Below are 20,325 nucleotides of genomic sequence, written 5' to 3'. Positions count from 1 at the left end.
CCAGTTTCATGACTGGCCAGGCTACGGTGTGAAAGTTCTGTTTGTTTCTCCTTGATGAAACCCCCCGACCCTTGGTTCACTCTACTTCCCTGTAAGCTAACCACCCGCCCCTCCTCCCTTCAATCACCACTTGCAGAGGCAATAAAGTCATTGTTGCTTCACATTCATGCATTCTTTATTCATTCATCACACAAATAGGGGGATGACTACCAAGGTAGCCCAGGAGGGGTGGTGGAGGAGGGAAGGAAAATGCCACACAGCACTTTAAGCACAGCACTTTAAAAGTTTACAACTTTAAAATTTATTGAATGACAGCCTTCTTTTTTTGGGGCAATCCTCTGTGGTGGAGTGGCTGGTTGGCCGGAGGCCCCCCCACCACGTTCTTGGGCGTCTGGGTGTGGAGGCTATGGAACTTGGGGAGGAGGGCGGTTGGTTACAGAGAGGCTGCAGTGGCAGTCTGTGCTCCAGCTGCCTTTGCTGCAGCTCAACCGTACACTGGAGTATACTGGTTTGGTCCTGCAGCAGCCTCAGCATTGAATCCTGCCTCCTCTCATCACGCTGCCGCCACATTTGAGCTTCAGCCCTGTCTTCAGCCCGCCACTTACTCTCTTCAGCCCGCCACCTCTCCTCCCGGTCATTTTGTGCTTTCCTGCACTCTGACATTATTTGCCTCCACGCATTCGTCTGTGCTCTGTCAGTGTGGGAGGACAGCATGAGCTCGGAGAACATTTCATCGCGAGTGCGTTTTTTTTTCTTTCTAAGCTTCACCAGCCTCTGGGAAGGAGAAGATCCTGTGATCATTGAAACACATGCAGCTGGTGGAGAGAAAAAAAAGGGACAGCGGTATTTAAAAAGACACATTTTATAAAACAGTGGCTACACTCTTTCAGGGTAAACCTTGCTGTTAACATTACATACATAGCACATGTGCTTTCGTTACAAGGTCGCATTTTGCCTCCTCCCACCTTGTGACTACCCCCTCAACCTTCCCCCCTCCCTGTGGCTAACAGCGGGGAACATTTCTGTTTAGCCACAGGCAAACAGCCCAGCAGGAATGGGCTCCTCTGAGTGTCCCCTGAAGAAAAGCACTCTATTTCAACCAGGTGACCATGAATTATATCTCACTCTCCTGAGGATAACACAGAGAGATAAAGAACGGATGTTGTTTGAATGCCAGCAAACATACACTGCAATGCTTTGTTCTACAATGATTCCCGAGTACGTGTTACTGGCCTGGAGTGGTAAAGTGTCCTACCATGAAGGACGCAATAAGGCTGCCCTCCCCAGAAACCTTTTGCAAAGGCTTTAGGACTACATCTAGGAGAACCGCAAATGCCAGGGCAAAGTAAACCTTTCACATGCTTGCTTTTAAACCATGTATAGTATTTTAAAAGGTACACTCACCAGAGGTCCCTTCTCCGCCTGCTGGGTCCAGGAGGCAGCCTTGGGTGGGTTCGGGGGGTACTGGCTCCAGGTCTAGGGTGAGAAACAGTTCCTGGCTGTCGGGAAAACCGGTTTCTCCGCTTGCTTGCTGTGAGCTATCTACAACCTCCTCCTCATCATCATCTTCTTCGTCCCCAAAACCTGCTTCCGTATTGCCTCCATCTCCATTGAAGGAGTCAAACAACACGGCTGGGGTAGTGGTGGCTGAACCCCCTAAAATGGCATGCAGCTCATCATAGAAGCGGCATGTTTGGGGCTCTGACCCAGAGCGGCTGTTCGCCTCTCTGGTTTTCTGGTAGGCTTGCCTCAGCTCCTTCAGTTTCACGCGGCACTGCTTCGGGTCCCTGTTATGGCCTCTGTCCTTCATGCCCTGGGAGATTTTGACAAAGGTTTTGGCATTTCGAAAACTGGAACGGAGTTCTGATAGCACGGATTCCTCTCCCCAAACAGCGATCAGATCCCGTACCTCCCGTTCGGTCCATGCTGGAGCTCTTTTGCGATTCTGGGACTCCATCATGGTCACCTGTGCTGATGAGCTCTGCATGCACCTGCAGCTTTCCACGCTGGCCAAACAGGAAATGAGATTCAAAAGTTCGCGGTTCTTTTCCTGTTTACCTGGCCAGTGCATCTGAGTTGAGAGTGCTGTCCAGAGCGGTCACAATGGAGCACTCTGGGATAGCTCCCGGAGGCCAATACCATCGAATTGTGTCCACAGTACCCCAAATTCGAGCCGGCAAGGTCGATTTAAGCGCTAATCCACTTGTCAGGGGTGGAGTAAGGAAATCAATTTTAAGAGCCCTTTAAGTCGAAATAAAGGGCTTCATTGTGTGGACGGGTGCAGGTTTACATCGATTTAACGCTGCTAAATTCGACCTAAAGTCCTAGCGTAGACCAGGGCTAAGGAAGGAGATTCCACCACCTCCCTAGGTAACTCGTTCCAGTGTTTCACCACCCTCCTAGTGAAAAAGTTTTTCCTAATATCCGGCCTAAACCTCCCCCACTGCAACTTGAGACCATTACTCCTTGTTCTGTCATCTACCACCACTGAGAACAGTCTAGATCCATCCTCTTTGGAACCCCCTTTCAGGTAGTTGAAAGCAGTTATCAAATCCCGACTCATTCTTCTCTTCCACAGACTAAGCAATCCCAGTTCCCTCAGCCTCTCTTCATAACTCATGTGTTCCAGTCCCCTAATCATTTTTGTTGCCCTCCGCTGGATGTTTTCCAATTTTTCCACATCCTTCTTGTAGTGTGGGGCCCAAAACTGGACACAGTACTCCAGATGAGGCCTCACCAATGTCGAATAGAGGGGAACGATCACATCCCTCAATCTGCTGGCAATGCCCCTACATATACATCCCAAAATGCCATTGGCCTTCTTGGCAACAAGGGCACACTGTTGACTCATATCCAGCTTCTCGTCCACTGTAACCCCTAGGTCCTTTTCTGCAGAACTGCTGCCTAGCCATTTGGTCCCTAGTCTGTAACGGTGCATGGGGTTCTTCCGTCCTAAGTGCAGGACTCTACACTTGTCCTTGTTGAACCTCATCAGATTTCTTTTGGCCCAATCCTCTAATTTGCCTAGGTCCTTCTATATCCTATCCCTACCCTCCAGCGTATCTACCTCTCCTCCCAGTTTAGTGTCATCTGCAAACTTGCTGAGGGTGCAATCCACACCTCAGTCAGGTGAGGTGTGGGGGGCGCTGCGAGTCAGGACTCTGGGGCTCTATCCTTAGCTCTGCCACTGACTTTCCATCCTTTACCTCGGTCATGTTGCTCTGTGCCTTACTTTATTATTCCATAACATGGGTACAATAATATTCACCTAACTCCCATGAGGATGTGAGGCTTGGTTAAGCAATACACAAAAAGCCCTTTGAGACCACAGAGAAGGGCAGAGTATGATTGTATGGGATGACTGTGTTGCCTCCAGCACCCCAGAGACTGAGGATGTTACCAGAACCAACATCTGTACTTGAACCCTGAGCCTAGCTTCCAAAGAATGCAGAACCCTCCCTTCAAGAAGAACACTGCCAAGTGCAACAGAAACTGTTTATTTGTGACAGCATTTCACATAGGTATTTTCTTTGTACAGTAAATAGATGCTTTTGCCCCAGTTCTAGGTGGAGTTTAAACCTTACATGGATCAGGATTAGCCACATTTTGATCCTGTTAACTGGATTTTTTTTAACGTGGAAATGTGCATTTTATTAACACAAAGCATGGGGACAAGGAGACAGATGCTCAAATCCAACCTAGGCAGCTGAGTTAGGGTCTGTCTATGCTGCAGTCATAGGCTGCAATTGCAACTCGAGCAGACATACCCTAGCTTGTTTTAATCTAGCTATCTTGGCTCCCAGAACAGTGAAGCTGCAGCAGTGCATGCTTCAGCATGGGCTAGCCCTAAGAATAATGACCCAGGGTTCCAGACAGGCTGGTCAGCCTGTGCTGAAGTATTGCTCTGGTACCTGAGCTAGGGAGAGTAAAGCTAGCTCAGTATGTCTGCTCAAGCTGTAGTCACACCTTCAGTCTTGATTTATACTGGTGTAATTGAGTGGTCTGGTGGTTAAAACTAGGCATCAAGACTCTTGGGTTCCATTCCCAGTTCCGTGAGGGGAGTAGGGTCTAGTGGTTAGAGCTGTAGGGGCTGAGAATCAGGACTCCTAGGTTTGGTTACCAGTTCCAGAACGAATAGAGTCTAGTGGGTCAGAGCAGCAGGAATGAGGGTCAGGACTTCTGATTTCTGTTCCCAGCTCTGGCTGGAGAGCAGTGTCTAATGGTTAGAGCAGATGGGGCTTGGAGTCAGGACCCCTGGGTTCCATTCCCAGCTCTGGAATGGGAGGGGAGGTTAGAGTGTGTATTTGTTGGGGGGTTGGGAGTCAGGACTCCTGACTCTGAGGGAAGTGAAATGTAGTGGGCTAGGGCAGGGGAAGCTGAGAATCTGGAGGCCTGGGTTCCTTCCCTCTTTTCAAAACTGAACAAAGGAAATATCCTTTCTGACATGACAGTGTTAGACTGTGGACCTCATTGATGCAGGATGACATTGAGGCCACAACTTAGCAAGATTCAAAGGGGAACTGGACATCTCTATGGGTAACAGGACTATCAATAATACAACAAAGAGTTTTAGAAGGCATATAAACCTCATGCTTCGGGCCTTAAGCCAATCTGTGACTAGTAGAGCTGTGTGAAATTTTTCAACCAAAACTGTTTTGGGATGAAAAATGCAGATTTGGTGACACTGTAATGGTTCGTGATTTCATGTTGGTTTTGCTGAATTGTTTGTTTCGGGGGAGAATCCCAAAAAAGTCTAAATGTTTTGATTTTTCAATTTGAAACAACTTCATTTAGAAATTTCCTTTAATTGTTTTTTTATAAAAAATACTAAAAAGTTGAAAAGCAATTTGCAATCAAAGCAAAATGTTTAGTTTGAAACCAATTTTTTACTCTTTTTGATTTGCTGAAAATTTTGAACAATTTCATTTTCAGCCAAATCGTGTTTTTCCCTTGATTTTTCCAAATTGTGAGTGAGCTGAAAAATCCATTTTTGCCCAATTTTAATGACTGTTTAAGATAAAGTGAGACTTGATGGTGGGGAGATTATGACATATCTGCCCACTTCAGGGTTCTCACACCTTCCTCTGAGGCATCTATTGCTGACCGCTGTCAGAGAGACTCCATGGACCTTGGCTGTGATCAGTCTGGCAGTTCCTATATTCTGCCACCATTTCTATAATTATTCTTACAGAATTCCCTTAAGAATTGCCACCACATGACTGTCCTGCAATAGTGGGCTAATCCTCAACTACATGGATTAACACTTGCTGAGGATCTGGCCCAAAAGTATTTGCTGAGCTGTTGGGTACAATATGTTGGATCCCAGCAGAGTGCAACAGCAGGTTTGGAACTACATGGAGGAGCTACATAGAGTAATTGAGTCGTGTCCCCCATCTTGCACACCAGCAGGTCCCATGGTATAAATTCTTGCTGTGACTTGGAGGTCAACATGCTGTCTGAAGAGGTTGATTCCCTGCATTAAGTGCAAAATTCAACCCCTATGGAGTTGTCACTGATGCCTGCATAATACTTCTGGCATGATTAAAACAGTAAAAGAGATAGGGGAGAGTCTTCAAACATGCCTAAGCCCCCTCTTTCAAAAGTGATTGGGAGCCACATTTTCAAAGGTGTTTTGGTGCCAAGAGATTCAGATAAGTGCCCAGTGGGATTTTCAGACGTGCCCAGGAAGATGAGGCACCCGTCTCTCATGGGAGTGGCTAAGTCACTGGTGAAAATGGAACATAGGCTCCTAAGACACTTAGGCACTTTTGAAAATTTTACCCATAGACCCTACAACAGTTGCTCATTTTTCTTTCCTTAACTGGCTTCCTTGGCTGGGTCTGGCATGGTGGGTTTCAGAAGGATCTTCATCTGTTGTTCTTCACCTCTCAGATGCCTGGGTCTCAATGAAAAAGAATATCGGTAAATATTAACATTTATACAAGCATCAAGAGATGTACTTGGCTTAAAACATGCTTGGAGCTAAGGGGCCAGATCCCACCTGGTGTAAACCAGCCATAGCTACACTGGAGTCAATGGGATCAGATTATCTATCTAATCATGCCTATCACTTCTTGTCTGTGCTCTCTCTCTCTATCTCAGTGGACCCATGTCTATATCACAAAGCCCCCACATGGTGCATCATGGCGACTGTTCTTGCCTCCCAGTAGATTCTACTAACCGTGTCTCCACCTCCGTTATGGTCTCAGGCAATGGCACGTTGAGCGTCTCTGGCAGGAAGGTCGCTGCAATGCCGGAGATGATTGGGGCAGCTCCATAAATGATCAGTGGCAGGAAGGGAATGTATTCCTCCAACATCTTCACCAATGGGGCAGTGATGCTGCCCAGGCGTGCCATGGTGTTGCTCAAACCCATGCCGGTCTGCCTGTGAATTTGAAATCATAACAAACAGAGCTATTAGCATAAGCCACAGTGATGAGAAAAATCTGGGCTAAGGAGCTCACGGGCAATAAGCCAAGCAGTACCTCTCAGCTAGGCCCTGTGGACTAGTAGAGTGACTATAGAGTCAGGACACCTGGGTTCTTTTCCTTGCTCTGCCACCTTGCTCATGGCCTTGGGCAAGTCACTTCCTCTCTCCGTTCATTTCTTTCCCCTCACACCCTCAGTCTGTCTTGTCTATTATGATTGTGAGGAGCAGAGACTGCTGTCACTGTGTCTGGGCAGCACCCGGCACAATGGAGCCCTGATCTCAGTTGGGGTATGTGCAGCACCTGGCACAATGGGGCCCTGATCTCAGTCGGGGTCTGTGCAGCACCTGGCACAATGGGGCCCTGATCTTAGTTGGGGTCTGTGCAGCACCTAGCACAATGGAGCCCTGATCTCAATTTGGGTTTGTGCAGTGCCTCATACAATGGGGGCCCTGATTTTACTCGGGATCTGTGGAGTGCCTGGTACTATGGGGACCCGATCTCAGTCAGGGTCTGTGCAGCAGTTGGCACCATGGGGCTCTGGTGTGGTCTCTAGGTGCTAACATAACAAATAGGAACTTTCCTTGGGGCAGGTTACCACACAAGTGCAGGGTTTCTTGCAGCTGGGACTGGGCTAGCTAGATCTTTGATCTGATGTGGCAATTCCTATTTCCTAGAAGGGCAATTTTGGGTGACTAGATTGAGATGCCTCAGAGGGCCCTCACTTTTCAGATGGCACATCCTCAGTAATTGCAGAGAATCAGACCCAGTTGCGGTGGTGTCCTAACGTGGGCATCTCCTAAAATCCGAGGTGCCCAAAATCATTAGTAGAGCTGGTTGGGAAATTGTTTTCCTGTCCCATGATAAATTTTGAGATTTCAAACATTTTCCCCATTCTGAATCTGGATGAAATATTGAAATTTCAAAAAATTTTGGGAATTCAACAGTATACAAAAATCCTGGTTTGGGTCCATCACATCATTTTGTTTCGATTTCGACCATTATGAATTAGTACAAAAAAGGGGTTGCTGTTTTTTAATACAGATTCCAAAACACAAAGTTGTTTCCAGCCAGAAAAACTGAAATTTTCGTTTTGCAAATGTAATATCCAACCTTCCTCCCCCTTCCCCCACTTTTTTCTAAACAGCCCTTTCCTGTGAAAAGCTTTGGCTTTGATGAAATAGCTTTTTCCGTCAGAAAACTACATTTTGATGAAAAATTCCCAACCAACTCTAGTCACTAGTCACTTGGCTCTGGTTTTGCTGTTCCGTGGGGCTGCATGTGAAGTTTGAGCTGCACTCTCTGAGGTTTTTCCACCTACCTAATCACTGTGGGGTACAGCTCACTCGTGTAGAGGTAGACACAGTTAAAGGAGGCAGCGAGACTGCCTTTTCCAAAGACAGCCAGAACGGTGCGCAGGGTCTTCAGATCTTGAGAGAAGCACACAGTGGAGGAGGGGTTAGCACATGGGAAAAGGCTGACATGCTCAAGAAGGGTCAGGAGCTAATGGGATGGCGCCACTGGTGCCGATGGGGCCAGATCCCCAGCCGGTGTAAATCAGCGTAGCTGCACTGGAGTCAATGGGGCCAGATCCCCAGCCGGTGTAAATCAGCGTAGCTGCACTGGTGCCGATGGGGTCAGATCCCCAGCCGGCGTAAATCAGCGTAGCTGCACTGGAGTCAATGGGGTCAGATCCCCAGCTGGTGTAAATCAGCATAGCTGCACTGGAGTCAATGGGGCCAGATCCCCAGCCGGTGTAAATCAGCATAGCTGCACTGGAGTCAATGGGGTCAGATCCCCAGCTGGTGTAAATCAGCATCGCTGCACTGGAGTCAATGGGGCCAGATCCCCAGCTGGTGTAAATCAGCATAGCTGCACTGGAGTCAATGGGGCCAGATCCCCAGCCGGTACAAATTGGCTGTAACTCCATTGGAGTCAATGGAGCCAAATCCACAGTTGCTCCATTAAAGCCAAAAGGGGCAAGAAATCAATGGGACTGGGCTAATTTACACCAGCTGAGGATCTGTGCCTCAGTTTGCCATCTAGAAATAAGAGTGATATTCCTTTCTGTGTTGCATCTATTTAGATTGTGAGCTCTTTGGGGCAGGGCCTGTATCTCCCTTTAGGGCTTGGCACAATTGGGCCCTGATGTCATCTGGGGTCTGTGCAGCACCTTACCCAATGATTAAATACTAATAACCATCCACCCAGCTTTGTTTGTGAAACTGTGTCTGTTACCCTCCCAGACAGCGGCTCATCCACTTCGCAACCATCTTGCAACAGGCCAGCCTGGGTCAGGCTGAATATGTCTCTCAGGTTGCTTCATGGGGAAGTGCCATGGCAACTGGTGTCATAAACACGTGTCAGCTGCTTCAATCCCTGGCTGCAGAAGGTGGTTCTGTACCCGGCAGGGCCTCAGCCACAGAACACAGCTGTGACGTATCGGTTGGCTTGAGCCCCATTAGCCCTTATGGACCACTCTCCTGGCTCTTCTCCCTGCAGCCGACCATATTAGCCAGGTTTTGGACCTTTGGTTTGACAAAGGCTTGAACACTTCTGGATCTAACCCTGAAAATCCAGGGCACCAAGTAACCACCTTGTGGGACAAAGATGTTGGCTAGGATAGAGAGTCCAGCCAGGATGAGGGTCAATGCCTGTGTGAACCGGCGCCCGATGAAGCTGATTGTGAGGACTGAGATGAACTTCGCTGGGAAATCAACAGCTCCAAAGACCATCTGGATCAAGAAGATATTGACACCGAAATTCTGCAGGTCCATGGCCAACCCATAATAGGCAAAGCTTGTGGAGAACCTGGAATGAAGCAGACAGGTATTGATACTTAGAGGGTCCTTATCATTGAGTTTATTTGTTACAAGCATGTTCCCTTTCAGCAATAGGCCCTGCAAATGTGTTTAGTGGTTAGAGTAAGGACCCCTGGGTTCTCTTCACAGCTTTTGGGTGGCAGTGTAGTCTAGTGGGTAGACTGCACTGTGTTCTGTTCATGGCTGTGTGAGGGGATTAGGGTCTAGTGAGTTAGACTGGGGAGCAGCTGGGAGCCAGGATTCCTGGGTTCTATTTCCAGCTTTGGAAGAAGGGTGGCGCCTAGTGGTTAGAGCAAGAGGGGACTTTGCTCTGTTGTTAGCTCTTCAGAGAGGAAAGGGGTCCAATAGCTGGAACAGGACAGTGTAGGTGCCAAGGACTCCTGGGTTCTTTTCCCAGCTCTGTACTTTTGTCCTAGTAGTAGGAACAGGAGACTAGGAGCCAGGACTCTTGGGTCCTAAGTCTGCTTCTGGGTAGAAGTGCCTCCTATTGGTTTTCTCTACATGCTGTCTCCCCAGGTGGGATTTACCGAAGTCTAGCTATAACATACTGCATTGTGATCTAGTGGGATATTCAATCAAGGTGAAATTGACTGTCATGCCGATTGAAATTGGCTGTCACTGACATGCCCTGGGGTGAAGTGGAGCATCAGTGGGGCTTAGTAGAGCTGAACAAAACTTTTCATCTAAAACTTTTTTCAGCTCAAAATGCAGACTCAGCGACATCAAAATGTTTAGGGAATTCATGTTCCTTTTGCTGAATTGTTTCAGGTTAAAAAAAAGCACCCCAAAACAAAAACAAAAATAAAAAAAAATCTAAATATTTTCAGTTTTAGTTCAAAATGAATCGTTGTCTCAAACATTTCTTTAATTTTATTTTTAAAAAATCTTAAAATATTTGAAATCAAAACAAAATGTTTCATTTGATTTTTTCAACTTTTTGATTAGTCAAAAATTAAGAAAAAAATGGTTTTCTGTTCAACCCAAAATGATTTTTTACTGATTTTTTGGAATTGCCTGCAGGTCAAAAAATCCATTATTTGCCCCGTTCCTCAGCAAATTGTCAAGCCTGGTTTACTTGCTGCAGGCTGCTTCATATCATTGTTTCAGCTTCTGCTTTGTGCAATCACAAGAGCTGACTAACCATACAAAGCAGAGGCAGAAGGAGATCCGGCGTACAACAGGGGTCCGCACCAGGTCAATGAAGGTATAGCTGCTTTTTGTAGAGGCTATTTCTTTCTGCATGTTGGATCTCAAGACCTGGGGAGAGAAGAGAGTTCTGGGTAACGGCATGGGGCCTCCATTGTGGGAAAGGCCTGGAAACAGAGCAGGGGAATGGGAGAGAATGAGATTCTGGATCATCCAGTGGTGCCAAAATTCTTGTCTCAGAGCAGGCCTCAGTGCAGACAAAATAATGTGTACGTCTAGGAAGGGATGGATGGATGGCTAGATAGAAGGGTGTGCATGGGGATGGATGGATAGTTGAATGGATAGAAACATTTGTATGGGGATGTATGGATGGCTAGAGAGACGTGTGTGGGGATAACAGATAGATAGATGGAGATGAATAGAGATATTATGTGTATGAATATACATTTATAAAAGATGTGTGTTTATGTCTAGAGATGGATACATAGATGGCTGGATAGGTGGTTATGTATGTACGGCTATAGGTAGAGAGATTGATAGAAGATACCTTGTACATATGGGAATCCCATTGTACGAGAAAGAAGTCAGACCATGGTGAGAATACCATTGCTCAGGGAGCACTAAAGCCAGTTGCACCACTAGTGTACACGTGCAGAGTCCCAATGACACGAGTGCAGCCATGCTGATTTATATCTGCTTGTCCCACGTGCCTATATCAGCCGCTGGAGTTGGTGGGAGCGCTCAGCCTCTCTGAGATCCAGTCTTACCTCTATGTTGAGTTTGTTTCCTTCTTCCTTCTTCCGGTTTATCCTGGCCACTCTCTTGAGCTGCTTCACTGCCTCGTCAGGTCTGCCAGCTATCACCAGCCATCGGGCGGACTCCGCGAACCACCTGGGTAGCAGAAGAATTGAAAACACAACTGCAAAGAACACGCACATTGCTCTTGTTGCACTGGGATCAGCCCCACTGGAGCACGGTGCAGTACTTCTACGCTAGGGGCAGTGCCCAAAGCCAGTGCAGGGCACAAGCAGTGACAGAAGCAGAAGGGAGCATGTTGTGGAATAGCCACAGTGGAACCTGCATTCGCTGCTTTATCTCCTCCCCCTGCTACCAGCAGCCCCCTGGTGACAGCCAAATGTTTCTGCAACCTGAAGCTCCAGTCCCACTAGGAGACTGCCCAGTGGCAGCAGATGGTACTGCACCTTGGCATGCATCAGGATGGAAGGAGGGTTAGGGTGATAGCTGAGACCTGGCTTCAATTCCCTGCTCCCCTGCAGACTTCCTGTGTGACCGTTGCAAGTCACTTAGTTTGTCTCTGTGTCTGAATCCCCTCATCTGTACAATAGGATAATAGCACTGCTCTCCCTCAGAAGGTTGCTTGGTTACAGCTGGTTGGCACTTTTCTGCTGAAATATTTTTCCATTGAAAAATGCGGATTTGTCCAAACTGAAACTGTTTGCAGGGAAAGGTCAGTTTCAATGAAGCTCTTGATTTAAAAAAAAAAATGGAAAAAGTTTCAAAATTTGACCTTTATCAAAATTAAAAGTTTCAACAATTTTGTTTCAAAATTTTTGATCATTTACACTTAAAAAAAGGGTAAAAAATAAACAAGCTCCAGATCAAAAAGAAAAATTTCAAAATTATCAAAAGGAAACATTTCAGCTGACCCGACCAAAATATTTTTTCAGATTATCAGTTCACAAAAGTTTTCCTGGTTTTGACTTTTGGCCAGATTCAGGATGGGAAAATGTTTCAAAGTCTCAAAAACTCTCATATTTTTTTGCCAGCCAGCTCTAGCTGTGAGGATAAATATATTAAACGTTGTGATGTGCCTAGATACCATGGTGGTGGGTGCCAGACAAATACCTATGATAGGTCAGTTCCTCATATTACTGAGTAGTGACATTATGGGTGGAGTAGCTTTGGTTTCATTGGAAATTTTTCACAATATTTTAAATTTTTTTCAGCAAAACAAAAGTTTTCATTTTGTCTCCATTTTGGGAGGGTTTTTTTAAAAAAATTATTTCCTCTCTTTTATTTCCTTTTGTCTTCATTTTCCACTGGAAAATGGGGGAAAGTGGAAAAAAATAGCTCCAAAACACTGAAATGAAAATTTTTGTTGTGTCAAAAAATTTACAAATTTAGAAATAAATGGTTGTTTTTCAGCACCCCCCCCATCCTGAAAACTAAAATAAAATGTTTCCTTTTGTTGAAAATTTTTGAAGGAAACAGAATTTTTTGGGGGGGAAGCCATTTTTCATGGAAAAAAATTTAAGACATCAAATCTTCAACTCTCTCTATTCATATGTTATCCTCTTAGTCTCACCATTTCCCTGGTTTGCTGAAACAATTCCAGGTATGAAAATCCACAGCTTTCATAGTTCTTTGTTCATTATTTGTATTGCCATAATGTCCTCAAGGCCCAGTCATGGGGCAGGACCCCATTGTCCCAGGCGCTGAACAAAAAGACAGTCACTGGCCCTAACAGCTTATAATGTAAGGACAAGACAAGCAACAACAGGTGGATACAGACAGGGGAGCACAAGAAAACAGCGAGACAATATTGGTCAGCATGATAGGCAATGGTCTCTGCACACCAACAGCCTAACTGTCGTCAGGTTTTTTTGTAAGCCTCACATTAAAGGAGAGTTTGAAGAAGGATTTGAAGAAGGACAATGACATACCTTTGCCGATGTTTACAGGGGAACTCCTCCCAGGCATGAGGGGCAGCATGGTAGAAAGCACAAAGGTGCTTGTTTGAAAATTTAGCAAGCGGGCGACGGAGGCAGGCATCATGGGCCAATGGGAGTTGGGAGTTGGCATTGTGCTAGTGGATGACAGATGAGATAGGTACGGTGCAGTAGGGTATGAAGGGCTTTGAAAGTGAAGATGAGTAGTTTATGTATGATGTGATGAAGAACGGGGAGCCAGTGGAGGGCTGCAAAGAGAGAGGTGACATGGACAAAGCGATGAGACAGGGAAATGATCTTAGCAGGAGTGTTTTGAATGGATGTAAGTGGAGCAAGATTGCATTTGCCAAGGCCGGAGAAGAGGATGATGCAGTAATCGAGAGGCAAGAGTATGAGAACCAGGATAAGAGATTTGTTTATTCTACTTGCTTAAAGTTTGTCTCATTCCTGCATCCAGTGAGAAAAGCACGATGGAAGAGGAATGGATCAGAAAGGATAAGGGTGAGCTAACCTACCAGGAGTAGATGAAGCAGATGAAATAGGGCAAAGACACCACAAGCTGCAGCCAGCGCCAGTTGGGGATAGCGTAAGCCACCCCAGCCAGAATGAACTGCCCGATCGTGTAGCAGTATCCATACATGGTGCCCACAACAGCCCGTGTGCGGGTGGGTGTCCATTCCACAGCTGGGGAGAGACATACACAAAGGGAAAATAATCTCTCTGTCCTTGGGCTGATGACCTCCAGTGGTGAGAACAAGCATGAGTGGAGGCAGCAGGAAGCATTTACAAACAGCCTATCCCTGGCTCTTTGAGGCTGAGGTGAAATAGCTCCCCAGAACATGCATTCATTCCCTGATCCATGCCTCCTCCCCCTGCTAGCTGCGTCCCACCTAGTGGCAGTAGGTGGTACTGCACACTGCTGGAGGCATTCCACCCCCCTCCCCATGGCAGCAGCCAGTACTGTGCCCTGCAGCAACTCCAGTCCCCTGGTGGCAGCAAGCAGTACTGTACCCTGCAGGGCTACAGCAGCACCAGTCCCCCAGTGGCCACAGGCAGTACTGCCCTCTGCAGGGTTACAAACACTCCAGAAGACCCCACAGCGGCAGCAGGCTGTACTGTACCCTGCAGGGTTGCAGCAGCTCTAACACCCTGCAATGGCAGACATGCACCCTGAAGTACATCAGCCACAATACACAGCTGTTATATAATTGAATAGGCTGAGTCCCATTAGCCTCTGATACCCAGCTGCCCCTGGGTCCTCCAGTTCCTAGAGGACCTGTATACCTTGTATAGTGCAAGGGATTTTCTAGTAATGAGGAGGGCATTCTGTAGCTCCTGGCTGGTGCACATAGCCTGTGCCTGTTCTGTAGAAGATGTATTGTGGAATCTCTGTTCTGTTGTGGAATCATTGTCATCTGATGACGGCACACCGTTCAAAATAGCTTCCATTCCATTCTTGGGGACCTGCATGCTATTGGAAGCTGCCCTGTTTTGTGGCATCTCCTGTGCTCTGGCACTGCAGAAGCACACAGAGGTGGGATTGTTCCAGAGAACTCAATTCTCGTTTGGGTACCACATTTTCAGAGAGAACAGGGCCAGATTTCGAGGTGCATAATACCTCCTAAATAACATGTTCAGGTCTTTGTCAGTTGTGGCAATCAGTGACCCAATGGGAGCTGCTGAGTGCTTTGGTAAATCCAGGTTGGAATGGGAGCTAAGATTCTTGGAAAATCTAGCTCCCAATTTTTGGTGCTGAGACATTGGACATCCCACCCAAGCTATGTGCTTCTGGTCTCTCTGTGCTCCCACCACAGAGTAATTTATCAGCAGCGGGAACAAGGCACCTCCGTCCATCCCCAGTAACCAGCTCATCTTGTGTCTGGGGATGGCAGGTGCCGGACACACTTACACAGAGAGACACCGTTCAACACAATGCCCGAGAAAGCCATTCCGGTCAGGAAGCGGAAGATGCAGTAGGCAGTGAAGCTGGGCGAGAAGGCAGTGCAGGTGCCCGTGACAGCCATCTGCAAGTAGCACCAGATCAAGAGAGACCTGCGGCCAAACCTGAGCCAAAAAAAGCCAAGAGAACAGGTGAGGGAAACCCAGGATACTGAGGCAAGTATGTTCAGAACCTGGTGCAAGGAACTATTGGTGCCATTGACAGGCATGGCTTCCTGGCTAGGGGAATGGGCAAAGAGGCAGGAGGCCCCAGTTCTAAAACCAGCTCTGTGGCACGTGACAAAAGGTTATTGATGAAAATACTTAATGTCAGTCGTGCCGTAGCTGCTAATGATGAGGCCTGCAGGGCTGAATTAAGGCAATCTAGGGCCCCTGGCAGTAGGGTTATCCCCTGGCTGGTATTTGACCGTTAGAAAAACATCCAATCTTGATTTAAAAATCTCCAGGGATAGAGAATCCACAACAGCCCTTGGGCCGTTGTTCCAATGGTTAATTCCTTTTGCTGTTCGAAATGTACACCTTATTTCCAGCCTGAATTTGTCTAGCTTCAATTTCCAGCCACTGGATCTTGTTAGATCTTTGTCTGCTAGATGGAAAAGCCTTCTGTTATCAGATTGCTGCTCCCCGTGTAGGTACAGTACCTTTATAGAGAGCCACATGTTTTTTGCAAATGTGAAATAATATGAAGTAAAGCAAAAAACTCACCCTGCAGTGACAGCTCCTATCCTGTGAAGCTTGGCCTGGCTCCCCACTCTGAATGGGGAGGGGGTGGGGGGAGCGCCTTGCCAAACCTAAACAGCACTGCAACCCCGTGTACCAGATAACAACACCCTGAGTCGAGAGCCAGGCCCAACCACACCGCACAGGACCCCAACAGCCGCTTCTGCAGGGTGAGTGCAGGGCAGGCTCGGGGGTGCAAGACTCATCTCCCCCAGAGCCTTCCAAACCCTGGTGGCAGGACTCAGCCCCCCTCTGGGGCCTCCCAACCCCCAGGGGCAGGACCCGATCCCCCTGCATGGATAAAATTAACAAAACAAAAATAACAAGAAATTCCCCCAAAAATAAAATATACAATTATAAAAAGAATTCACCGGGCTCCACTTACAGACTGTGATCAAATCACCCCTTAACCTTTGCTTTATAGATCAAGCTCCTGGAGTCTCTCACTGTAAGGCACATTTTCCAAGCCTTTAATCATTCTTGTGGGTTTTCTCTGACCGCTCTCCAACCTACCAACATCTTTCTGGAAGTGTGGACACCGGAACTGAACATAGGATTCCAGTAGCAGTCGCGCCAGAGCCAAATACAGAGATACAGTAACTTCTCTCCTCCTGCTCGAGATTCCTGATTCCGCTAGGAATCAGCCTTGCTCTGCTTCATAATGACATTGCTCTCACCTGTCTGACAGACCTCCAAAGATGATGCCTCCCGCCAGGATCCCAGCCATGTAGATGGACTGAGCCATCTGCTTCAGCTGCCGGGAGTCACACACCAGGTCCCACTGTAAGGGAGAGAGAAAACAAAGCTTGGCTCCAGGAGGAAGACTGGGTTGTAGTTAAGGCCCCAGACTGGGGCTCAGAAGAGCTGGGTTTGATTCCTGGCTTAGGCTGAGATTTTCAGAACCATTGATGGCATTTAGACAGCCAGTCTCCATAGCAATCATTACAATCTGCAGGGCATCACAGCCTTAATCTCCCTGAGGTTCAATGTCCATCATCTGTAAAATGAGGGAGGATCATCCTGTCTTTGTCTCTGTGCAGCATGCAGCACAGTTGGGCCCCCGTCTCAGTTGGGGGTCCACCCAGCACAATCTCAGTTGGGGTCTGTGCAGTGCCCAGTGCAATGGGGCCCTGATTTGAGCTGGGGTCCATGCAGTATCTGGCACAAGGGTTCCCCAGTCTGAGCTGGGCTCTGTGCAGTGCCAGGCACAACAGGGCTCCACTCTCAGCTTGGGTCTGTGTAGCATCTGGCACAGTGAGTCTCCGAACTCAGCTAGGGTCTCTGCAGTTCCTGGCAGAATGGGTCCTTTAGATGTTAATGTAGGATCAAATATAATGATCCCATGTGAGGCGGATGGTCTTGAATGGAGTGAGCATTCAAGAGACCAGGACCTCTACTCCTAGCTCAGACACTGACTTGCTGTGACCTTGGGCAAGTCATGTTGCCTCGCTGTGCCTCAGTTTCCCCCAGCTGTGAGATGGGATAGTAAGGTTTAGTCTCTATTGTAAAGCCCTTTGAGATCCAGGGGAGAGCAGGGCTAACTCTTAGTATCATTCATGGTTCCTTTAATGTGGATTAGTGGATTATGTCCAGTTTAATTGAGAGGAAACTGACTGCACAATGGATGGGGGAATTCCCACCCCAACCAGTGCAACCACAGCTTCCTCCGACCGATACACTGAAGGAACCAAGACTCTGTAAAGCATAAAGGCCGTGTCCTGCTCTCCTTTACGCCTATGCAATGGCAGCCACTTGAAGCTGCATGGACTGAAGTCACCAGGGGTGCCAGAATGTAACTGAGAACAGCACATGACCCTGGATGAAATTCTGCACTGATTTAGGCTGAAACCAAGCTGATGTCAATAGACATGCAGGGGCTGTAGGTTGGTGCAAATTTTACGATCAGATACTAGGAAGAGGAGGATAAATAGATAGATACTATGACACGCTCTGCCCATAGGACTGTGAAACTTAGTTGCAAAAATCTATGAAAAGGCATGATTCCAACAAAAATATTTTCAACTCATCCACCCCAACTTCCACCCCATGGTTTCAGCATCCTTTTCCGAGCTGGTTACCCGCACTGCAGCAGGTCTTGCTCTCACGTACCTCTGTAATGATGGTGCTGGTGAAAATGCTCTTGTCGTACACCCACCCATCAGCACAGGGTTCAGTCTCCAGCTCGGTTAGGTTTGTGACGGTGGCGTTGGAGTCTAGGAGCTGCCACTGCATGGTGACAAAGCGGTGACACTTCTCTGGCTGCTGTTTACTGTCCATGGGGACAGAGACCCTGAGGAGGTCCTTGGCAGCAAGCTTTCCAGTGAGGTTGGTGTAAGGAGTGTTGCTGATGTTGATATGGACATGGCAGTGATGCGCAGAGATGGCAGCAGTGAAGTTCTGCAGGAGGTTATGGCTAGCCATCATGAAAACTGGGATAGCCAGTAAGATAGTATAGATGATTTGGAAGCGACCCATCCCCCCGACGTGGTCTAACAGCTCGGCAAAACTCATGGTGCCGGGTTGGGAGATTCAACACTAACCGTCTGGGTTAAGCAAAAGTGATGGGTCTCAAATAACCGAGGTCACCTGAATAGGTCAATTACTTGTAAAAATTAAACTTTGTGCGATCAAAATATCTACACAGAAAGACGTTAATTTGAATCCAGCTTGTATTCCACTTCACAACTTCAAAGACAGCCATAAAGGGCAGCACTTCTTAGAAGAAGTCAGCTGTTGGCAAATAGTGCCTGTGGATTCTTGAGGGTGTAGTTTCCAAAGAAGAGGCATTGAGTTGTATTCTCCCTAAATAACTGAGTGTGCTACCACGTTGTTTCTCCTTTGTTGCAAAAATGCCCATGCAACCATTCCTAGTTTCCTGTCAGCTGCAGGAAAACTCCACACACCTTTTTTATGAACTTTAGATGCATAAGGGAATGGTTTTGCCAAGCTTAACTCCACGTTGATCCTTGCATTTTACCCTCTGGAAAAGCAGGTGGGGTTTATATATTCCTCGGAGGGTTATATAAGGCCTTAACCAGGTCACTTGATTAAAATTGTACTTTGTTTTGCATGGATTAAGTCCAAAAAAGAAAAAGTCTGAAAGCAATGTGCTAGATACCACGCCAAATGCTTCCAGTGCAGAGGTGACAAACACACTGATCCAAGCTGTTAAACCAGATTGCCTTTGGGTGAGTATATTATTCACACCACAGGGCTAGAAATTAACTTAAACGAAAAAGGATCCAGATACCACAATCCCGCCTCTGTCCTGAGTTGTCACTATTCTTAAAATACCACCTGGATATACGCAGCTGAGACTGTTGCCAGGGATTGTACAACCCCTTAGTGTGAGACATCCCTGTCCCAAAGAGCTTACAGTCTAAATAGACAAGACAGACCAAAGGGAGGGTTGTAATTAGCGCTGGTCTGAAAATTTTTAGCAACAGGTCTTTGCAGGAAATGTTCTGCAGGAAAGTGTCATTTTTGACAAATGTCTTGACTCTAAAACATCATAAGAAAAAAGATTTGAAGATGAAAAATTAGAGATGACAAATTTCAGTTTTTCAGTGTAAAATGACTTTTTGTTTAGAAATTTGAGCTAATTATAGTAAAAAATGTTTGGAAAATACAAAATGGTTGAAAGATAAACAAAATGTTTCGACTGACCAGACCAAAATTTTGTATTTCTTTTTTTTGAATTTTGAAATATTTTGAGATGTCAACTTTTCATCCTGATTCCAGGCTGGAAATATTTTTATTTATTGATTTTAATTAATTTTCTCTGGATGGAAAACCTGCCCTGCTCTATCATTATCTTCCTTTTACAGATGGAGAAACTGAGGCACAAGGAGAGCCGAAATGACTTGCCCAAGTGTCTGCGACAGAACTGGGGATGGAGCCCTGAATTCGTGGTTCCTCATCCTATGCATTATCTCTGAGGCCATTCTTCGTCACAAGGCTCTTCTTGCTGTGGTGTAGTTTTGATGCCTGATGAGTTGCTTGGTATGTCCAGTACTGCCAGAATCAACCTAGTTGGCTGATTGGCTTAATGGAGGTGTCCTTTGTTTGTTACATGCTGCCACTTATGCCTTGCAGTTCAAGTGCTAGGGGTCTCAATCAAGCCATTTGGGGAGGTTTAATGAAGGATAATATCTGAGTAAAAAGGAAATGAGATATGATCCTAAGACTGGTGCGTTATGGGTTGTTGTTTGTCTTGGTTCCCAGGTACCAATGACTGGCACAGATAGATTGATACATATAGGGATGGGGGATGTGTGGGGGGATAGATGGATGGACAGATATTTCTTTTGGGTCATGTCGTATGTTTCCTGGGGGGAGGGAAAAGCTGAGGAGCTCAGCAGAAGGGGGGCAGTTCTGTTCTGTGGGGTTGAGCAGGGCAGTGTGAGCTCACATAGCAGGTCTGTGCCCTGCCCCACAGCTCTGTGAAGGCCCCTGTCTGACCCGGGCAGACTCAGAGGCAGCTCTGCCATCTGCACTGCAGAATCAACGGCGGCTGTCACGGGGAGGGAAGTAGGAGCGGAGGCTACTGCAGGAGCAGCT

The 20,325-nt window shown here is 46.9% G+C and overlaps 2 protein-coding genes across 3 annotated transcripts; both read right to left on the bottom strand.

Moving 5' to 3' along the window:
- Nucleotides 1–205: 205 nt before the first annotated feature.
- On the bottom strand, nt 206–2,054 carry LOC140914323 (uncharacterized). The gene is made up of 3 exons (XM_073351854.1): nt 1,910–2,054; nt 1,405–1,813; nt 206–815 (listed from the first exon to the last, which is right to left on the bottom strand). Exons 1-3 carry the CDS (start codon nt 1,985–1,987, stop codon nt 295–297), a joined length of 1,008 nt encoding a protein of 335 aa, XP_073207955.1. The 5' UTR covers nt 1,988–2,054; the 3' UTR covers nt 206–294.
- Nucleotides 2,055–3,481: 1,427 nt separating this feature from the next.
- On the bottom strand, nt 3,482–18,764 carry LOC140914320 (solute carrier family 22 member 6-A-like). 2 transcript variants are annotated; one of them, XM_073351841.1, is made up of 10 exons: nt 17,875–18,764; nt 16,443–16,546; nt 14,996–15,150; nt 13,602–13,770; nt 11,164–11,287; nt 10,392–10,507; nt 9,025–9,239; nt 7,750–7,858; nt 6,182–6,385; nt 3,482–5,902 (listed from the first exon to the last, which is right to left on the bottom strand). In XM_073351841.1, exons 1-10 carry the CDS (start codon nt 18,274–18,276, stop codon nt 5,818–5,820), a joined length of 1,683 nt encoding a protein of 560 aa, XP_073207942.1. In that variant the 5' UTR covers nt 18,277–18,764; the 3' UTR covers nt 3,482–5,817. The 2 variants fall into 2 exon arrangements, with proteins under 2 accessions (XP_073207942.1, XP_073207943.1); XM_073351842.1 differs by having other exon boundaries at nt 3,482–5,896.
- Nucleotides 18,765–20,325: the final 1,561 nt, after the last annotated feature.

Source organism: Lepidochelys kempii, chromosome 7, assembly GCF_965140265.1.
Source record: "Lepidochelys kempii isolate rLepKem1 chromosome 7, rLepKem1.hap2, whole genome shotgun sequence".
Taxonomy (NCBI): Eukaryota; Metazoa; Chordata; order Testudines; family Cheloniidae; genus Lepidochelys; species Lepidochelys kempii.
Note: the sequence above shows the minus strand (reverse complement) of the source record. Positions and strands in the feature narration are given on the sequence as shown.

Excerpts from the sequence above, each read along its gene's own strand:
- LOC140914323 (XM_073351854.1), bottom strand. The coding sequence starts at position 1,987 with ATGCAGAGCTCATCAGCACAGGTGACCATGATGGAGTCCCAGAATCGC. Across the intron at positions 1,814-1,909 it reads CAGCATGGACCGAACGGGAG|GGCATGAAGGACAGAGGCCA; the intron begins GTACGGGATCTG and ends AAAATCTCCCAG. Across the intron at positions 816-1,404 it reads AGGCGGAGAAGGGACCTCTG|CTGCATGTGTTTCAATGATC; the intron begins GTGAGTGTACCT and ends TCTCTCCACCAG.
- LOC140914320 (XM_073351841.1), bottom strand. The coding sequence starts at position 18,276 with ATGAGTTTTGCCGAGCTGTTAGACCACGTCGGGGGGATGGGTCGCTTC. Across the intron at positions 15,151-16,442 it reads TTTGGAGGTCTGTCAGACAG|GTTTGGCCGCAGGTCTCTCT; the intron begins GTGAGAGCAATG and ends TTTTTGGCTCAG. Across the intron at positions 6,386-7,749 it reads CTGTACCCCACAGTGATTAG|GCAGACCGGCATGGGTTTGA; the intron begins GTAGGTGGAAAA and ends TCAAATTCACAG.